General features: G+C 44.5%; 1 protein-coding gene across 1 annotated transcript in view; it reads right to left on the bottom strand.

Annotated features, from left to right (window-relative positions):
* LOC145398801 (uncharacterized) overlaps positions 1 to 22,587 on the bottom strand; it is a 647,885-nt gene that overhangs the window by 385,098 nt on the left and 240,200 nt on the right. Inside the window, exon 6 of the mRNA XM_080271612.1 lies at positions 18,409 to 18,617. Coding sequence (XP_080127738.1) covers positions 18,409 to 18,617 — 209 coding nt within the window. The remainder of the gene's footprint in view (positions 1 to 18,408; positions 18,618 to 22,587) is intronic.

The raw sequence follows: 22,587 nt of genomic DNA, 5'->3' as shown, positions 1-22,587 counted from the left end.
AGCAGTTGATCTGCTGCCGGTGCCGGTGCTGGTGCTGCAGATGCCTTCTTCACACAGGCGGCAGTAGCAATAGCAGCAGTGAGGCCCAAAAGAGAAGCAGCAGCAGCAGCTCCCCACCTTACCGAGAAGTACTTCGGAACAAGTAGTCCCATAGTAGTACTGATACCACCAGAGAGCCACAAAGCAACAGCAGCAGCAGCAGCAGCAGGAGGAGAAGAAGAAGAAGTGTAGTGGAGGGTGTTACCTTGCCAGTACCAAACAATAATCACTCTTGGTCACGACCTCGTCCCAGGAGAGATCACAATGCACACTGAGTTAAACAGACACTGCTGGGTGATACCATATGTCAAAATCATACGTGCTCACTACGTTCCAAATGGGTTGGTGGAGGATTTGTACCCCTCCCTGTAAAATCAGATAACTCAGAGTTCATGGAAGAGGGACAGGTGGACTTTATTATTCAACCGCCGGTGACAACAGGATTCTCCTGCTCGTCCTCCCTCTAAGCCATGAAACCATGTAACCATGTACAATGCTGGGTGGTTTACATCTATCGAAACCATACATGCTCCCTACGTATTAAGTGGGGTTGGTGGAGGATTAGTGCCCCTCCCTGTAAAACAATTAACTCTAAGCCTTGGCCACCCCGCTTCTGGGATACATGGCGTCTGGCAATGAATGAATGAAAAAATCAGCTTGAGATGTAACTGCTACTTAAGAATGACAGGTGGGGTGGGGGGTTGGGTAGGGGTATGGGAGATTGTCGGGAGCTGGGGTAGTGGCAGGTGGAGCTCGTTTCGTCCCCCCCTCCCCTCTTCCCTGGGTATTCTGAGGCAGGGAGGGGGCACCCCTGGGCAGATATTAGTGAGTGTGAGTGATCTTGTACTGTATCTTACCTGTACTGTATCTAATACTGAATAATGTACTAAGTTCCAAGTTTGATACTACTTCATTTGTTTGACCTCCCACAAAATTTTTAAAAGTAACATTCGATTATCCAGAAAATTCCATATCCAGAATGGAAGAATCCCCACGCATTCCGGTTAATCGAGCTTTTACTGTATTTTGTAAAGTTATGCATTAAATTTTGTGCTCTTTTTCTCTATAATGTTTTATTTATGTAACTGTTAAATTATGTAATTTTATTTCAGTTTGTATGCTTAAGCACTTAAAGTGTTATGTAATGTAAGAAAAATCTGGCATGTTTTGAATGTCTCCGAGTTGGTAATTGTAGTAACCGTTGCTCTCTCGAGAATGCATGAGAACTGTGGAGAAGTAGAAGATCACTCTAGAATATAGGAAGCTTATACAAGGATGGGGAAGAGACTAGAGCAGTTGCAGTCAGTTTTCAGTTCAGTTTGAGTGTAGTTCAGTGTCAGTGCTGTGAAGATTGTATAGCTCCAGTACATGTGAAAACAGTGAAGCGTAGCTGGCAAGCATTAAGTGTAATTACAGTAAAAGTCCTCTCATTTGGCATCTACGTGACCAAGCAGGTGCTGAAAGAGCAGACCCTGCCAAAAAGTTTCTAGTAATCATGGTTGGTCACCCCAATGCAATAACAGTGTCTAGCAAAGTATTATTGGTCAACCCTAGGCACTAAATATTTAATAAGCTACTTATAATTAATGTTTTTAACAATACAATACACTTGAACATACCTTAACCTAGGTGTATTTACATATGTTCTGTCATGGTCATTAACCCTTAGCTGCCAGGGGGTTCTCGGCAGCTGCACACTCCTCCCTACAGGCGATTTCCGAGATTTTGGAAAAAATACCCTTATTTCAAACTCTTATATCTGACAAAGCCAGAGAATTCAATGAAAGTTCATAAGACTCAACAACTCTTCCTCTTTCCAATGAAGGTATCCCAAGGTCTCTAGGTGGTCCCGTTGATGAGTAAGGATGAGTTGAAGACAAGTGGTTTTTCACATTTTGGCAATGGCCTTGACCCGGCTGGCTAGCGTTGGCAGCACTGACCAGAGTGGTGATTGTAACACTGCCCATGCGTCCTTGGCATGTGGAATATTCCACTCATTTTTTCTACTCCTCCTTACTCACCGCCATGAAAATGAGTCATCACCCAATTCATGTGGCTCACCCAAGGATTTACCGCCCACACCACCATGTGTAGATCAGATATTCATTCATTCATTCTTAGATCTTTAGTGGAAAAGTTTCTAGAGAAGGGAAAGAAGTTGTATGCAGCTTTCATGGATTTGGAGAAAGCATATGACAGGGTGGAGAGACAAGGATTGTGGAAAGTGTTAAGAATATATGGAGTAGATGGGAAGTTGTTGAAGGCTGTGGAGAGTATGTACGATGGTGCGAAGGCTGCAGCGCATGTGGATGGTGAACTAAGTGAATTTTTCTCTTTGAAAGTTGGGTTGAAACAGGGATGTGTCATGTCTCCATGGTTGTTCAATCTGTACATGGATGGGGTAATAAAAGAGGTACAAGGTAGGGTAGTGGATGTTGGAGTGGCCCTGGTGAGAGAGGATAGTGTTTGGAAACTCCCTGTACTGTTGTTTGCAGATGATACTGTGTTGTTGAGTGAAGACGAAGGGGAGCTGCAAGGCTTGGTGGATGAGTTTGAGAGAGTGTGTAAGAAACGGAATCTAAAGGTGAATGTAGGGAAGGGTAAAGTGATGGTCTTTGAGAGAGGTGAAGTCAGTGAATGTACAGCGAGGTTGGATGGTGAGGAATTGGAAAAAGTGAGTACGTTTAAGTACTTGGGTAGTGTGATGAGTAAGGATGGAGGTTTGGAGGGTGAAGTGCTTGAAAGGGTACAGCAGAGAAGAAAAGTTGCTGGTTCTTTGAAAGCAGTGATAAGAAACAGGGAAGTGAGCATGGAAGTGAAAAAGTTACTACATGACAGTATTGTGATACCAACTCTAACGTATGGAACTGAAGCTTGGACGTTGTTGGAAGGACACAAGTCAAGAGTGAGAGCAGTGGAAATGAGTTATTTAGGAGGAGCCCGTGGAGTCACATGGAGAGACAGGGTGACGAATGAGGATATAAAGGAGCGTTGTGGTGTGGATGTGGATGTGATAGGAAGCGTTATGAGGAACACACTGAGGTGGTTTGGCCATGTTGAGAGGATGGAGGGTGAAAGACTGATGAAGAGAGTGTATGTGAGTGAGGTGGAGGGGGGAAGAGGGAGGGGGAGGCTGAGGATGAGATGGAGGGATGGGGTGGAGAGGTATATGAGAGAGGGGGATGTGAGTTGGGAGCAGGGCAGTGAGATGGCGGGGGACAGGGCGACTTGGAGGCGATTTGTTTGTGGCCACCCCAAACGGGATTGAGGCATCTGGCAATAGATAGATAGATAGACCACCATGCCTTTATGCCTTGTAGGTGTGTAGGAAAGGAAATATCTTGTTGTTCTTCTGTACTCACTTCTTCCGTAAATAAGCATATTTCTCCTTTACTAAGAGACTTAGCACCGCACTTTACATCACGATTACGAGTAATTACACTTTGACAAGTAAGTGTTGTTGCTCTTTCACACATGATTGTAGAGTATGAGGTAATTATTTGTACTGTAAATCAGACTGCTTTGTACTAATCAGGGTTATAGTGAAAATCATATAAATGTTTTACACAACTAACATTATTTGTACTTCACATCACAGCTACACTGATGCTCATATTTGGCACAATCCCCCTGAGTATTGAGTGAAATAATTTAGGTATAGCGAAGCAGGTATTGTTCATTGTGGCCCGCTCACAAGTGGTTTTCTTTCAGGTAACAGGTAGGCAAACTCAAGGTATATCTAATAATTTTCTAACCAATATCCAACAAACAGTGTCAGCTCATATATTGCACTTACTATAAATCACTTATATGCACTTGCAGAACTTATAAAAGACTTATATCTTAGCACTTTCTATAATTCACTTATAATATCTCACATTTCACTCATTTTTGAAAATACACAAATTTCTGCACTGCTGTATATTATTACACTTCCCCACAGGACCTGAAGCGGTGGCGTCTTCGTCGTGGGTCTACCCCCCAGAGGCTGTCGAAGAGAAGAGGTGGACAGCATGGGGGCCAAACCACCACAAACCCCCCTGGCCCCTCGTGGGGCTCGAGTACCTGGGAGTGGCTTTGGTCTCCCAGGCAAGTACCACATCTCCCAGCACAACACATACAACAACACCGTTTTTTCTACACCGAGAAATGACTCCCCGGCTGTCATTTCTTGACGACTTCTTCTAGCCGGGGACATTGAGAGCAACCCAGGACCCACCAACAAATACATATGTCCAACATGCTCAAAACCTATCATGTCGAGCTGACAGACAAAGGGTTCAGTTCAGTGCAATTCCTGCAAGAACTGGACCCATTACACCTGCACAACACTTGGATCCAGAAAACATTACACAAACACCTGGACCTGCTCCTTATGCTCCTTCCCCCCACCCACCAACCCCCCTTCCAATCCTACTCCTACTTCCTTCACACCACAGCCAAACCCAACGATCCTTCCCACACCATCCAGTCCGCCAGCTCATCCCATTCCAACCCATCCTAATCCACCTCAACCCTTACCTCCATCACAACCTCCTCCTACCCATTCCCCTCCACCCACACCACCTCCCCCCCGTGCTGCAGCAGCCGACACACATCGCACACACAACATAAACATCCTTCAGTTAAACATAGATGGCATAAACACCAAAAAACAAGAACTCACACAATTCATCAAACAACAGAACATACACATTGCCATCTTACAAGAAACAAAACTACACAGAGCACAGAAAACAACGACATTCCAAAACTTCACCATTCAACAAGACCGGGCCAGTGGCAGTGGCGGTGGACTCGTCACCCTGGTACACAAATCCATCAACTTTGCTGATACCAGTGCACACACAAAGTCACTTCTCCCCCCACATGACACCACAACAGAAATACAATCAATTAAAATATGCACTGGTAACAAATCACACATAACAATCGCTAACACATACATTCCCCCCCAATCGTCCCCCACAGTACCACACAATTATTCTCCACAGATACACCACATCACTATCATACCCAACATCATCCTGGGTGGTGATTTCAACGCCAAGTCGTTGGCCTGGCATGTCAACAACATTGACACAGACAGAGGGCTGGTGCTACAATCCCAGACAGATCATCTTTTCATACTGAATAATCTAGACCAACATACCCATATCCCACACCAAGCCCTCTTCCTCCCATCATCTCCAGACATCACCTTCTGCTCCCCAAACCTCGCCCCCATTACATCATGGAGAGTGGTCAAAACCCTAGGTTCCGATCACCTCCCAATCATCATCACTACCAAAACCAGAATCACCCCAGCTGGCCACAAACACACATACACTAATTATAGGAGAGCCAACTGGGAGACCTTTGTAACTGAAACAGAACAACATTTTGAAACACTAAACAGTACACCCATCACAAACATCAACACCGCTGTGCACACTTTCAGTACAATTATACAAAACGCAGACAAAAGACACATCCCTAGAGGCAACAGACAGACACAACCCCAACTTCACACCAGAAATTCAAGGCCTCATCAGACAACCGGACACACTGCGACACTCCGCAACACCCCATACACAAGACACTGTACAACAAATACAAGAACTCAACACTCAAATAAACAATAAAATATCAGAACAGCAAACACTAAACTGGAAAAATTACCTCCAAACACTTGACCACAAAACAAACATCAGCAAACTCTACAAAACACTAAACAGCATCACACTTTCCAACAGCAACACCACACAATCACACGCTGCCATCACAACAACAGACACCATACCCTCAAACAAACAACAAGCAAACACTCTCATCAATCACTTTTCACAAGTCAGCCATCTAACCCCCCATCCCGAAGACCGACGTATCATCCGACGTAAGAGACAGTTCCCCACAGACGCCGACTACGCACCTTTCACTTACAACCAGACGAAACACATTGTTAACAACCTCAAGCACTCATCTGCCTGTGGACCAGACAACATAAGCAACATTCACCTTAAACACCTAGGACCACAAGGCATACAAGCACTCACCAACTTATCAAACTACAGCTACTCACACAACATAATACCCAACATCTGGAAGCATGGCAATATCATCACTATCCCTAAACCCAACAAAGACCCCACATTACCTTCCTCACATCGTCCCATCACACTCCTCTGCACCCCCTCTAAAGTCACTGAATGACTGGTACTACAACTAGTCACACCTCACATTCCCCTAGCCCAGTATCAACATGGTTTTAGGCCACTACACTCCACAAACACCCTTCTTACAGACCTTACACAGAGAGTTTTCGATGGTATAAATTCAGCTAGGCCACCACACAGAACACTTATAATCACACTAGACATTAGCAAAGCATTTGATGCCATCCCCCGCCACAACCTCACAAACAAAATACTCAACACAAACATGCACAATAACACAAAAAGATGGCTGGCAAACTACTTAGCAGGCAGATGTGCACACGTAACATTTGCCAGTCAGTGTTCTAACATCAGAAACTTCACAAACGGCATCCCCCAAGGATCTGTTTTGTCCCCTACACTCTTTAACCTATACATACACGACTTACCCACACCCCACACACCACAGATACACGTAGCTTCCTATGCAGATGATATAACACTTACTTGTACGCACCAAAACGCAAACACAGCTGCACACATCATTCAACCTTACCTGAACACACTACACGAATGGTTCAACACAAACAGGCTCAAAACAGCCCCAGCCAAATCTACAGTGACTCTTCTCACAAACTGGACAGCAGAACACAGTCACATTCCACACCTCACCATAAAGAACACTCCCCTACCACACACACACACACACACACACACACACACACACACACACACACACACACACACACACACACACACAAAATACTTGGTGTAACATACAACACATCAATGTCATTTAAACAACACATCACAAACATTAAAAATAAAATAACACCAAGGCTCAATGCTCTGAGGACACTTACCCATACAACATTCGGACACAACAAAGAAACCACCACCACAGTATGCAAACAATACATACATTCAGTGGTGAATTATGCAAGCCCTGCCTGGGCTTCTAACCTCACCAAAACACACTACACTACAACAGACCATACAGAACAAGGCCCTAAAAATAATCACAGGCTGTGCAGCTACTACACCCACAGACCACCTACATCAAGAAACCAAAGTCCTCAAAGTCAAGGATCACTTAGACATGAGAGGCACCCAGTTTCTTGCTGCAGCCTCCACAAACCTACAACATCCACTACAGTACATGGCAGCACATCCACCCACACCAAGGAACATCAAAACAACACCCAGCACACGATACCATACACAAATACTGTCATCTCTCCCCCCTCGCCCACCTCAGACCAGATTCCAGAAGCACATCCACACTCAGATCACTCGCCGCTCCATTCAGTCACTTAAAGACAACACACAGCAGCATGCACGGCCTCCTGACATCCACCCTTCTGAATCCTATCTTCTTCATGAGGACAGGGTCCACCTGGCCAGGCTGAGATGTGGGCACCATCCAGCCCTGTTAAGCTACCAGAAGAGGCTGGATGACTCCGTCGCTGATGCCTGTCCAGGATGCAACACAGCACCCCATACTATTAAGCACATTATGGAAGACTGCATTGCACACAATCACCTACGCCAACAACACAACATACATTCTTTGAGAGCTCTGTGGGAAAGCCCGGTCTCGGCCATGGCCTTCCTAAGGGACTCGGGGCTGTTCGGCCAGACTGCCTAGGGAACAACTACTATTACTACTACACTTCCCCACACACCTGCTCAGTACTCATACCACCCCTGAAGGGCCTGATTGTGGAGATTCTGCCCCTGAAGTGGTAGGCTGAGGTGTGGGAGAGCACTGGAGGAAGATACGTCGGCAAGCAGGCGGCGAGAGTGTGGGGGAAACGGCTCTGGGGCATTTTTTTCCGCAGATGACTGCCATGTCCGCGTCAGCTTCCCAGTGTCCTGGGTCATCTTGCACCTCCTCATCGATGAAATCATCACTCTCGTAGACTGTCCTTTTCTCCTGGAGAAGTCGGAGAGCCCTCTCTGACGTCAAAGGGCGAGTAGGGGTTGGAGGACGAGAGAGCTCGCTCTCCACGTCGTAGCTTTTTTTCTCCTCAGAGGACATACTCTAGCTGAGTGTACGAGAGGAGACAGTTTCGTCAAGGGCACGTCCTATGGCACTATCACTAAGCCCTTTACGTGGCACTAATGGCTGAATTTTCGCGGGGGTTGATGAGGCAATCAGCCCTTCATGCGGTGGGACGGAATCGGACAATGTCAAGGAAGATGACATGGCTCCTCTCGCTACCACTGCCGAGCACAAACTGAACCGCACAACTGCGGGGTACCTGGGGGTCCTACCTACCCCATAGGTATCACAGAAAATGGTCCCACGCTCAAACAGTGGCGGGAAGGTGAGTGCGGTATATCAAGTCAACCGACGGCCCTCCGCGCCCTGAATCCTGTCGCGCATACACGTCAGCCGGCAGAGAGGGATTAATAATCACCTATCCTCTGGTATCCCGTGCATCGGGCTGGCTCCTCAGTGCACGGCAAGTTACACTGGAGTAAGAGGGGCTGAGAGGGAAGGGTCAGAGAGGGAAGGGAAGATAGGTGGGGGGACAAGCGATGGTGCAGGGGTGGGGTGAGGGAGGGGATGTAGAAGATGGAGAATGAAATGCAAAGTGGTGGTCACATTATTTGTCTATTTTCTTTCATTTAGAGTATGATATAAAGGAGTTATATTTGGTAGATAATGCTGCATTACACCTTATATAGCCGCGTCATATGACAATCTTTAGAGTGGCAATATCAAGGACTGTCTAAGAGAAATATACTGATGTGACACGTCAAACATTAATGCAAAGCCATCGAGACTGTGTGGGACCAGACTGTCAATGCATGGGAACCAAAGACACGGGCATGCCTCCAACAGCACACCAAGAATGAGTGAGAGTTGTTCAGATGAAACCAGCAAACCATTAACAACACTGCTTCTTCGGTGCTACGAAGACAGCAGGAGGTGAGGCAGGAGGCCACTGGACTACTTACAAAGGCTTTCCTGGTTGCTTTGGCTCGACCAATGTCAGTAAACATTGACATAGATATATTTTAAGAGTTTGGATAGGATTTTGTTTAATTTTCCTTCTAACAGATTATGAGTTATCATTATTATAGCCACCCATGTGCACAGACATTAAATTTATTTATCTTTTATGCACAAATATTTTCAATTGCCTTTTCACATAGAGATGCCATAAAAGAGTTGATATGATATTGACTCTATAGAAATGTACTAAGACGATGATCAGATTTATTCTGGACACAGCCATGTCAAAGATTGCATATGATATTTAATTCCAAAAATTAATTACATGTATGGGTAGAGGACATTTCTTACACAAACATTACAGAAGTCAAAGCCATCCAGATTCCAGTCTGCATCCAAAGTCAAAATACACAGATAAACACAAACATCTGGCTCCACACTAAAGTTTGATCTGTCAAGTCAGTATATTTCTCTCACAAGCCAGCCCATGATACCATCACTTTAAAACTTGTTATCTGATGCTGCTATACAAGCTGTAATGCAGCACTTTCTACCAAATACTGTAAGGTGTAATGCAGCATTATCTACCGAATACTGTATTAACTCCACTATATCATGCCCTGTATAAAAGAAAATAGACAAATAATGTAATCACCACTTTGCATTTCATTCTCCCTCCCCTACCTACCCTCCCTCCCCTCCCTCACCCCACTCCTGCACCATCACTCATCCCCCCATCCACCTTTCCTTCTCTCTCTGACCCCTTCCTCTTTGCCCCTCTTTCTCCAGTATGACTTGCTGCCCATAAAGGAGCCAGCCTGAAGCATGAGGTACCAGTGAATATGTGATTACTTATGACCACGACTGTATACCATAAAACAGCACAACAGTGATTCCAACCTTTCAAAAGGTCCCACTCACAAAGCCAGACACTCATGAGTCATGATGGCCAATGGCGCATGCAGTGTTGGCAAGCAGAATCTTCAGAAGCATTAAGCTCAACTTTAAAATGCGCTAAGCTATAGGTGAACTGTTCAAACTTTCGCGCTAAAGTGGACTTCAAAATGCACTAGATATACTATAGATGAAAATCTAACATTTCAGTCTATCTATCTATTGCCAGACACCTTAATCAAGGAAGGGGTGGCCACAAACAAATTGCCTCCATGTCACCCTGTCCCCCGCCATTTCACTGCCCTGCTCCCAGCACACACCCCCTCTCTCATATACCTCTCCACTCCATCCCTCCATCTCATCTTTGGCCTAGATCAAGTGCCAACAGCGTCAAATTGGCAACTACGGGCGCACGGGTACCAGCAACGAGCTGGCAACTCCGTTGTGGGTGCTGATCGGATCAGTATATGTGCCGGAACAGCATGGTGCTGATCAGATCAGCATATGTGCCGGAGGAGCAGAGACCTTTCATAATGGGACTATTTATGAAAACTGCTGAAACACCATAAATACTGTAAGACCAGATGCCGAATGAGAGGATTTTTACTGTATTTGGAAAACAAAGACAGTGAATTTAAGATGCCAGTGCTTATTTACACTGACTGTGCTGCTCTGTGTTGTTGTATATTGAAAGGCTGCCTCCAGGAAGAACATCTCACTAGGCAATGTCCTTCCTATACAGTACTGCTGCTGTTGGAGCCAGTGGCAGTGTGGGATGGAGATGTAACAGTGGTGTAAGAAGTGCAGATCATTAGGATGTGCTGCAGTGAGTCAAACCTTCAACATGGAGGCAGAAGGTGTACAGACAAGAGGCCAAGCTAGACAGGAGAAGGCATGTCTGTCGGCAATCATGAAGCTTTTACAAGCACAGAGTGAAGGGCAGAAAAAACTCAAAGAACATTTACAAGCACAAAGTGTACAATTACAAGTACAGAATGAAGGACAGAAAGAACACACAAAAAACAATTACAGGTCCAAAGTGAACAACAGAAAGAGCTCAGGAATGAAATCAAAGAACAATTACAGTATTAGATGCACAAAGTGAACAGCTGGAGGGATTACAAGGGCAACAGAGGAAGTTACACCTAAGGCTGCAAGAACAGCTAGATGCTTTCATAGGGGAAATGAAGGAAGAACAACAATGGTTGAAGGAGGATGCATACGCTGAACCAGAGCAGCAGAAGTATGAGGTAAGCAATAATGTGATGCAGTGAAGACAGCATGCAGACAACCAGCTGAAGATTAGTGAAGGAATAGTGAAAGTGCAGACACCATGCAGATAACCAGTTGAAGCATGTAGTTGACCATGTGAAAACAATTAGCAAGAAAATTAAGGCTGCTGAGAAATACTGTACCGCTGAGCCTCATGTTAGAAAACAGGGAGCTTACGAAAAGAATGGATAGTGTATGGCGAATCTTGATGGATCCCAAAAATCTAAAGGTGGCATTACAGGGCTGAATAATCAGAATGTAGGAGTTTTAAGTCCTGGACTTAATTATAATGCCCCAGTTCTTAGGCTCCTAACCAGTGAAGTGCATGGCTACAATGGGGGTCCAATTATGAAGAAACCTCATGAGTTTGATGGTAGAGTATCTTGGGAAGCTTACCATGTGTAGTTTGAGCTACTTGCTGATCAGAATGGTTGGGATGATAGGCAGAGGGCAGTGCGGCTGGCTACTAGCCTCAAGGGTACTTCAATGGATATTCTGGGCCAGATGTCAGTAGAGGATAGAAACAGTTATCAGTCCCCAGCAGAAATACTAGAGCACAGTATGTGTACAAGACTGAGGTTTACAGAGCTAGAATAAGGACCCATGTACAGGCTTGAGGCGAATCCTTACAGCAACATGCTCATGACCTGGAGAGTATGGCATACAAGGCATACCCTGGAGCAGCACCTAACCTGTTGGCTATTCTTCTGAGGGACCAGTTCATTGATGCTCTTGACAATGCAGAGTTGAAAGTGGAAGTGAAGCAGGCACAACCCAGAAGAATGCAAGAAACACTAGCCAGGGCTCTAGAATTTGAGTCCTATATCAGGTCCAGTACATCCACTTTTCAGGCAGGTCGTAGTGCAGGATTCAAGAAAAGAAAGGGGCAGGTACATGAAGTAGAAAAATTTGAAGGAAGTTGTTGGTACTGTGAAAAGCCAGGACATAGGAAAGAGGACTGCTACAAGTGGAAGAGGGAACAGAAGACCAGAGGAGGTTGCTGGTTCTGCAGGAAGCCGAAACACAAGAAGGATGATTGTTACAAATGGAACAAAGAGCACAAACAGAGTACTGCAAAGATATCTACAATTGTAACCAAAATGTGTTGGACATGTACTGAGGTGGGACACTTCAGTTCTGAGTGTCCGAAGAAGAAAAACGAGGATAAGAAGAAGACTGCAGAAGACCAGAAGGAAGCAGGACACTAGTGGAGGCTGGTGTTAAGGGGCAACCACCAGATGGCTTTTCCTAAGTAGCCCCACCAACGAGAAAATGGAAGAGAATTGTGATCAACTGTGTGAGGGTGGGCGGAAAAATAGACGGCAACAGGTGTTCCCTGGTGACTGATTCAACCTCAGAGCAGACTTCTGTGAGGCCTGATGTGTTACATCCTCAGTATCTGCCTGAGTCATCAGAACAATTGTGTGGTGTAACTTGGCACTACACAGAACTGAGGGGGCCCCTGGAAGTCAGGATTGAAGTGGTAGGGCAAGAGGCCATGCTTCCAGTCTATATAGTGCTAAGATGGAGGATCCTTGCCTTCTTGGTCCTGACTGTCTGATGTCCATGGGATGTAAGCTGGACTTCTGCTCCATGAAGCTGAAGGGTCGAGAAAAGTTGGTTCCTGTCACGGCAGTGAGACGTACCAGGTGTGGTGGCAACGCGAGAGCGTTCCACACTACAGTGATACCCCCAAAATCAGAACTGTTGCTCCAGTGCCAGATGAGTGGCTCTTTTGACAGGTGTTTAGGGGTAGTGGAGCTTGATGTATGATGCAAGACAAAGGCCAGAGTGATGGTGGGGAGAACTTTGGTGGAAACAGGTGCAGGTGAAGTGCCGGCTGTGGTGGCCAATTTCTCCCGTGAGCCACAGAAGATCAAAGAGGGAGAAATTGTGGGACTGTGCCAGGCAGTGGACCCTGACTGGTATCAGAGGAACACCTGTAAAAGGAGTGTAGTGAAAGAAGATGGGTATCTGCCAGACCACTTACAAGACCTGTTTTCAAGGAGTTGCCAATGCCTGGATGACTCACAAGAGCTGAAGTTGGGACAGCTGCTGATGAAGTTTGCTGATGTTTTTTCCACCGGAGACCTAGACCTGTGGCGTACTTATCTGGTGGAGCATAGTATAGACACCGGGGATCACTGCCCGATTAAACAGCGCGGAGGATGGCACCAGCCAAACTGCAAGAAATGGAGATGGTGATGGAGAATCTCCAAAGTCAAGGAGTTACAGAAAAGTCCAACAGTCCTTGGGCATCAGCAGCGGTTCTGGTAAGAAAAAAGGATGGCTCAGTAATGTGTCGTGTTGATTACTGAGCCCTGAATGTGACAGTGAAAGATGCATAACCCTTGCCAAGAAATGATGAACCCTGGATGATCTGTCAGGTGCCAAGTGGTTCTCCACCCTTGACATGAAGGCAGGATATCATCTGGTCAAGCTTGCACCTTCTCCATTTTGTTACTGCTCTCTTCTAATTTTCTCCTAAATTTGATATTTTCTCACTTCAAATTCTTGATCTTCTGGTTCGCTGTCTCAATGGCCTGTATCAGACTCCGTATAGTGTTCTGGTATCTTCAGGCATGTCTCTTAATACCAGATCCTCAACTTTCTTTTCTAGTTCACTAATTCTCATAATCAATGTTTTAACTAAATCCATCACACTTGTTTCACTGGAAATTCGGGTCCCTCGATGTTTACACTGTTGGCCATGTCTGATGGTTAATTACAATACTAACAGCTGTTACTTAAATTCCTATGAACACTCATGTATACTCACTGACAACTAGATCTTTACATTTTTGTCATTCTAAATTAACACATAATACTTTAAACTTTAGACAAGACTACAGGAGACAGGACAAACATAATACCTGAAAAATACTTAAGGTTTGCAGCTGTGTTTGGATTTTGGTGTGTACAACTGTACATGTAAGTGTTATGTCATCTGCACAGGAAGCTATGTGTATTTATGGTGTGTGGGGTGTGGGTATGTCATGCCTGTTTTTTTTTGTTTTTTTTAATGTGAGGAAGAAGGAACCAAAGGCAATGAGCCTGCACAACTGTTCCTTCCAAGAGAAAAACAAAATACAAGAGAGAGCCAAATTCAAGATCCATTCATTTCGAGATGCCTGGACACACTGCGTTTGAAAGACTGGAGATCATAGGAAGCAGGATATACAGACAGAGGGAGACAGTTCCAAATTTGACCTGTTCCATTAGAGAGTTGGACAGAAAAGGGGTGAGAGTTTGCTGCTAGATGGGTGCTACACACCCGTCGTAGAGGTGGAGGAATGCATGCAGACAGTTCAGAGGAACAGTGACTATTGAAGTAGCGATAGAAAAAGAGATAAAGATGCAACAGTGCGGTGAAGAGACAGAGGTTGAAGGGAGTCAGTAAGAGGGTGAGAGTTAATGAGACGAAAAGCCTTTGACTCCACCCTATTGAGAAGAGCTGTATGTGGGGAGCCTCCCCACACATGAGAGTTGTACTCCACACAGGGGCAGATAAAACCCCTGTTTAGAGTCAACAATTGTGCAGGGGTAAAGAAGGAACAGAGTCGGCTTAGCACACCCAATCTCTTGGAAGCAGATTTTACAAGAGATGTAATATGATCTTTCCAAGATAAGTCCCGAGTAAATGAAACCCCAAGCATGTTCAATGATGATGCAGGATTAAGCTGAATATTATTAAACATTAGTGGGTATAGGTTAAAGAGTGTAGAAGACAAAACAGATCCTTGATGGACCACCCATTTGTGAAGTTTCTGATGTTCGATGACTGACCAGCAAAGGTTACACGTGCACATCTGCCTGCTAAGTACTTTGCCAGCCATTTTTTTGTGTTATTGTGCATGACTGTGTTGAATACATTTTGTCTGTTGGGTTATGGGCAGGGATGGCTTCAAAAGCTTTGCTAATGTCTAGTATGACGAGGAGTATTTTGTGTGGTGGCCTAGCTGAATTGATGCCATCAAAAACTCTCTGTGTAAGGTCTGTAAGAAGAGTGTTTGTGGAGTGTAGCAGCCTAAAACGATGTTGTGATGGGGCTAGGGGGGTGTAAGGTGTCACTAGTTGTAGTACCAGTTGTTCAGTGACTTTGGAGGGGGTGCACAGGAGTGTGATGGGGCAATTGGGTTTGGGGATAGTGATGATAGTGCCAAGCTTCCAGATGCTGGGTATTATGCTGTGTGAGTAGTTGTAGTTTGATATGTTGGTGAATGCTTGTATGCCTTGTGGTCCAAGATGTTTAAGACGTATGTTGCTTATGTTGTCTGGGCCTAAGGCAGATGAGTACTTAAGGTTGCTAATGATGTGCTCTGTCTGGTTGTAAGTGAAGGGTGCAAAGTCTGGGTCTGTGGGGAACTGTCTCCTGCGTCAGATGACACGTCAGTTGTTGCGATGGGGGTTTAGATGACTGACGTGTGAAAAGTGATTGATGAGAGTGTTTGCTTGTTGTTTGTTTGAGGGTATGGTGTCTGTTGTTGTAATGGCAGCATGTGATTGTGCAGTGATGCTGTTGGAGATTGTGATGCTGTTTAGTGTTTTGTAGAGTTTGCTGGTGTTTGCTTTGTGATCAAGTGTTTGGAGATAATTATTCCAGTTTAGTGTTTACTGCTCTGATATTTTATTGTTTATCTAAGTGTTGAGTGCTTGTACTTGTTGTACGGTGTCTTGTGTGTGGGATTCTGGGGAGTGTTGCAGCTTGTCGTGTTGACTGATGAAGCCTTGGTCGGGTGTGAAGTTGGGATTATGTCTCTTTCTGTTGCCTCTAGGGATCTATCTTTTGTCTGCATTTTGAATAACTACTGAAAGTGTGCACAGCAGTGTTGATGTTTATGATGGGTATACTGTTTAATGTTTCAAAGTGTTGTTCTGTTTCAGTTGTGAAGGGTTCCCAATTGGCTCTTTTATAATTAGTGTATGTATGTCTTTGGCCAGCTGAGGTGATTCTGGTTTTGGTAATGATGATGATTGGGAGGTGGCCAGAGCCAAGGGCTTTGACCACTCTCCAGGATGTTGTGAGAGTAAGGTATGGGGAACAAAAGGTGATGTCAGGGGATGATGGGAGGAAGAGGGCTTGGGATCTGGGTATTTGATGGAGACTGTTGAGGATGAAAAGATTATCTGTTTGGGATTGTAGTACCAGCCCTCTGTCTGTGTCAGGGCTGTTGACATGCCAGGTTGACACCTTGGCATTGAAATCACCACCCAGGATGATGTTGGGATGTTACTGATGTGGTGTATTTCTGGAGAATAACTGTGTGGTACTTTGGGGGATGTTTGGGGGGGGATTGTATGTATTGGCAATTGTTATGTAAGATTTGTTGCCACTGAGTATTTTAATTGACTGTATTTCTGTTAGGTGAGGAGTTATCCATGAATGTTGACATGCATCAAGGGTCATTCTTGAGCCCCTTATTATTTATCATGGTGCATGAAGCTCTCTCACATAACTTCAGAAATGGACTCCCATGGGGGATGAGATATACTGATGACTTGGTACTGACTGCAGAGAATAAAAGGGGGTTATGAATTTACTCAACTTGGATATTTGGCAGTTTCATTATTCGTGTATGAAAAAAATTCACATCTTTGAGACATTGGTGCCCCTTACTTGACCCTATGACTGTGAGATACGGACACTAAACAATGTCTTAATGCAGCGAATTGACTCCTTTGATACAAAATGCTTTCGCAGGATCATGGGACATCACTGGTAAGATTTGGTACATAATGAGTGACTACTCCATGAGACTGAGTTGAGGTGTATTACCTGCATAATACATCAGTGGGTACATGGTTCATTTCGCTGAGGATGACTGTGCTCACAGGGTGATCTCTGAGAGAGTTTACTCTGTGAGGAGGACGCCAAGAGGATGGTCACAGAACTCATGGCTAGAGCAGGTTGATCATTCATGTCGAGAGATACTTTGAGGGGGAAGAGTCGCTGCACGAAGGGACCCCCATGGGCAGAGTCAGAGGGTGGGTAAGGCTATGCACCCCATGGCACTGGATGATGATGATGATGATCACGATCATGATGATCACGATGATGATGGTGATGACAATGATGACGATGTAAGGGAAGCAGAGGAAAGATTTAGGAAATAGAGAGACAGAAAAAGGCACATGTATTTGAGAGTAAGCACAGATAAAGCAAAAGTGGCAATACTTAGGACTGGTGGTTGTACTATCAAAGCAAAGGGAGTGTGGGATGTGGAAAGTAATTCCATCTTATGCAGCATCCGTGATAAGTGGGTGCATAAGAGATGTAATGGTATTACAGGTAGACTGCAAAACAATGCTGATTTCATGTGTGTGGTGTGTGTAGAGACTGTCAGGAGTAAAAGGACTGATCTTCCTGAAGAATTTATTGAGTATGTTGTGGAGTTTCATTATTTGGGGGGCATGTTATGTGCTGGAAGTGGGGGCTGGAGCTAGCTCTGCACTTTGGGTAGGGAAAAGTTGGAGGAATTTCAGGAAGCTGTTGACTCACCTAACACTGGGGAAGGCTGTCCCTCCATGCTAAGGGATCTTTGTGTGCAGCATGTGCTAGAAGTGGAATGCTCTATGGTAGTGATACCAGGGCAGAAAAGGAGGAGGATAATCATAGGCTCAAATGTACAGAAAAGACAATGATTAGATGGATGTGTAGTGCATCCTTGAATGTAAGGCCTGGGGGGCTAGGATTAAGATTGATGAGAGGAGGGATGGGACTGAAATGCACTGGTGCTGTGATGAGGAGAAGTTAAAGGAGATGGTTTGGGCATGTCGAGAGGATGAAGGATGATAACTGGGTATGGGAGGTAAGTGTGAATGTCAGGGGTAGAGTCATGAGAGGAAGATAAAAAAAAAAAAAAAAAAAGACCTGGTACAAGGTCAGAGTGTGACCTCAGGGATAAGGGACTGAACAGGGAGATTGTCAGAGATCAAGAAGCATAGAAAGCTGCCACTAGGTGGCCACGGTCAATGCATGCAATCATGTCGGAGCCTTTTTAAATAATATGGTACAATACAAAATAAATGAATAAATAAATTCATGCTCTGGCTGAAGGGACTAAAGAGTATGCATACGAGAACATAACCAAAACAACCACTTACTTATGCATCTTCTTCTTGTGATAGTTGAGTTCCTTCTGTGTTGTGAAGAGCACTGCACACACATTGCAAGGGTATGGTCCAGGAGTGCAACGCGGTAGATGGTATGTGATGCGTTTGAAGGTCCTGAACTCCACTCCACATGTTTCACACACAAATTTTCGCAGCTTGTGCAGTTTCAGTACATTCGTAATTAGGATGCGATTTGACAGCTGAGGAGAAAATGAGGAAGCAGTAATTATTAATGCCTTTGATGCTAGAGAGTGATGTCTTAACATCATGGTATCAATATAACCAGGCAGCTCCATTGCCTGGTTAAAGAATAGCTACTGACTCTCAAATCTAAAAACCCAATTACTGAAAGCCTTAACTTTCCATGATATTTTTCATTAAGCAAGAGGAGTTTGCTGGTATTACCTATCCTATCACAGCCAATGCATATCTGAAGACAAAGTTGTTTTGTGGACATGGATATGATCTGTCTATCTATCTATCTATCTATAGCCCATCACCCTAATCCCGCCAAGGGTGGCCGCAGACAAAACGCCTCCAAGTTGCTCTGTCACCCACCATTTGACTACCCTACCCCCAGTTCACTCCCCCCTCCCTCATATACCCCTCAACTCCATCCCTCCACCTCATCCTCGGTCTTCCCTTCCCTCTCCCTCCCACCACTTCACCCACATATACCCTCTTAGTCAGTCTTTCATTCTCCATTCTCTTCACATGTCCAAACCACCTCATTGTATTTTTCCTAATTTTCTCAACCACATCCACATCCACCCCACGATGTTCCTTCACGTCTTCATTCGTCAACCTGTCCCTCCATGTCACTCCACATGCTCCTCTCAAGTATCTCATTTCCACTGCTCTCAGTCTTGACTTGTTCCCCTCTAGCAACATACATGCCTCGCTTCCATATGTCATGGTAGGGATCACAATACTATCATGCAGTGACTTCTTAACTTCCATACTCAGCTCCCAATTTCTCATCACTGCTTTTAGTGAACCAGCAACCTTCCTTCCATGCTGTACCCTCTCAAGCACTTCATCTCCAAAAGTTCCATCCTTACTCATCATACCACTCAAGTACTTGAATGCACTCACATTCTCCATATCCTCACCATCGAACCTCACTGTGCATTCTGTGCCTTCATTCCTCTTAAACACCATAACTTTACTCTTGTTTACATTATCTTTCAGATTCCTCTTCCTACACACTGTCCCAAATTCATTCACCAAACCCTGCAACTCCCATTCAACTTCACTCAACAATACTGTATCATCAGCAAACAGCAATGCCGGAATCTTCCACATCTCACCCTCATTCATTAGAGCCACCCTCACATCCACTGTCCTACCTTGCACCCCCTTTACAATCCCATCCATGTATATATTAAACAGCCATGGAGACATCACACATCCCTATTTCAGTCCCACATTTAGATCAAAGAACTCACTCAGCTCTCCATCCACTCGCACCATAGCCTTAGCTCCTTCGTACATACTCTTTACAGCACTCAACAACTTCTCCTCCACTCTATATATTCTTAATACCTTCCACATACCTTGCCTGTCTATTCTGTCATAAGCTATCTCCAAGTCCATGAAGGCAACATACACTTTCTTTCCCTTCTCTAGATACTTCTCCACTAAACATCTTAGAACAAATATCTGATCTAAACACCCTCTTCCCTTCCTAAATCCCCCTTGTTCTTCTCCAACTAGCTCCTCTGTCATATGCCTAACCCTATCAATGAGTATTCTACCATATATTTTTTCAGTCATACTAAGAAGGCAAATACCCCTATGGTTACCACATACAGTACTTCTCTCTCCCTTTTTCCTTTGTATAAAGGAACAATTATACCTGATTTCCAGTCCTTTGGAACCCTTCCCTCTTCCCAAGCCAATCTACACAACTTCCATATCCACTCCACAGCAATCTCATCCCCATACTTCGGCATTTCACCACACACTCCATCAATTCCTGGGGCCTTTCCCATCTTGATCTTCTTCGTTGTTTCCACTAATTCCGCCCTACTGAACTCTTCCTCCCTCCTCTCATCTCTTCTTCTCCCAGTCATTCCCCAACCACTTATACTCACACTGCTCTCACTCTCTACATTCAACAAATCCTCAAAGTGCTCATACCATCTCCTCAATTTCTCTCTCTTCTCCACCAACAATTTATTATTCCCATCTTTCACTCCCCTACTATTTCCCCTTTCACACTGGCTTACTTTCCTTACCTCCTTCCAAAACAATTTCTTACTCTCCCTCCATTTTACACTCAGGTTCCTCCCAAACTCTTCATCCACTTTCTTCTTACTCTCCTTCACCAATCTCTTCATCTCCCTTCTCCTGCTCACATATACTCGTACCTCTCTCTTCTCTCTCTCATCTTCTCCCCTACCTTGCTAGGCATTCACTATATGCCTTCTTCTTTTGTTTGTTATATGAACAGATGATAAATTACTAATACATGATACAGAACTTCACTGTTGTTGATGTTTTTGTTGCTGCTTAACCCCAGTCTGCCTGGCCAAGCAGACATGTCAAATAAAGGAAAGGAACAGTTTCAGTGGGGCCATCCTCCACGTGCAGTACAGTATAGTACATATACTGTGTAGCTGTTCTACCCAGGGTGCACAGCACCACCACATGTAGGCTCCTTGCCAGTACCAGGCTCAGTATCTTCATGGTTTACTATTAATCGTATTTAAAGGCCACTTATCCAAAGAAGTGCAACTTACATTACTCAAGTCAGGCTAAAAGATGTAATTTTCCTCACTTTGCTGAGGTGAATAGTTGACTACTGACTTGATTCTGAAAATATACTGCCATGTGTTTTTTTTTTTTTTTTTTTTTTTTTTCCAGCCACTGTCCCCATCAACTCATGTTGCATTTTATTTTTATGAAGATCCCCTGAAATTCAGATCCTGAAGCATTTCAACTGACTACACTACTGTAGATGTTGGCCTAAAAATAACTGTGATGGAAATAAAAAGTAATTCTCATCATTAGACTGCATTATTACTAAACTGTGGGAGATATTGCCTTTATGTTAGACATAACCATACCTCAACATGTTCTCTTGTATATCACAGTAATAATGGTGTTTTTTTTTTACATTAGAAACCAATGTTTTTATTTTTATGCTATCTATCAACCTATCTATTGCCAGACACCTTAATCCCGTAAGGAGTGGCCACAAACAAATTGCCTCCATGTCCAATGCCAGTTCACTGCCCTGCTTCCAGCTCACACACCCCCTCTCTCATATACCTCTCCACTCCATTCCTCCATCTCATCCATGGCCTCCCCTTCCCTCTCCCCCCTTCCACCTCACTCACATACACTCTCCTCATCAGTCTCTCACTCTCCATCCTCTCCACATGGCCAAACCACCTCAATGTGTTTCTCTTAATGCTTCCTATTACATCCACATCCACACCACAACGCTCCTTCACTTCCTCATTTGTCAGTCTGTCTCTCCATATGACTCCAAATGCGCCTCTCGGTTAATTCATTTCCACTGCTCTCACTCTTGATTTCTGTCTCTCCAACAAGGTCCAAGCTTCACTTCCATACCTAAGAGTTGGGATCATAATACTGTCATGTAGCAGCCTTATTACTTCCATGCTCACTTCCCTGTTTCTAATTACCGCTTTCAAGGAACCAGCAACCTTTCTTCCTTGTTGTACCCTGTCAAGCACTTCACCCTCTAAACTTCCATCCTTACTCATCACACTACCCAAGTATTTAAACACACTCACATTTTCCATTTCCTCCTCATCCAACCTCACTGTACATTCACTGACTTCACTTCTCTTGAAAACCATAACTTTACTCTTCCTTACATTCTCCTTTAGATTCCATTTCTTACACACTCTCCCAAACTCATCCACCAAGCCTTGCAGCTCCCCTTTGTCTTCACTTAACAATACAGAATCATCTGCAAACAACAGTATAGGGAGTTTCCAAACACTGCCCACTCTCACTAGGGCTGGTCCAACATCCACTGCCCTACCTTGTATCTCTTTTATAACCCCATTCATATACAGAATGAACAACCATGGAGACATGACACATCCTTGTTTCAATCCAGCCTTCAAATAGAAGAACTCACTCAGTTCACTATTCACAAGCACTGCAGCCTTAGCATCCTCATACATACTC

This window comes from Coenobita brevimanus, chromosome 5 (genome assembly GCF_032717465.1).
Source record: "Coenobita brevimanus isolate Jiangsu-jjx chromosome 5, ASM3271746v2, whole genome shotgun sequence".
NCBI classification, from domain to species: Eukaryota; Metazoa; Arthropoda; class Malacostraca; order Decapoda; family Coenobitidae; genus Coenobita; species Coenobita brevimanus.
Note: the sequence above shows the minus strand (reverse complement) of the source record. Positions and strands in the feature narration are given on the sequence as shown.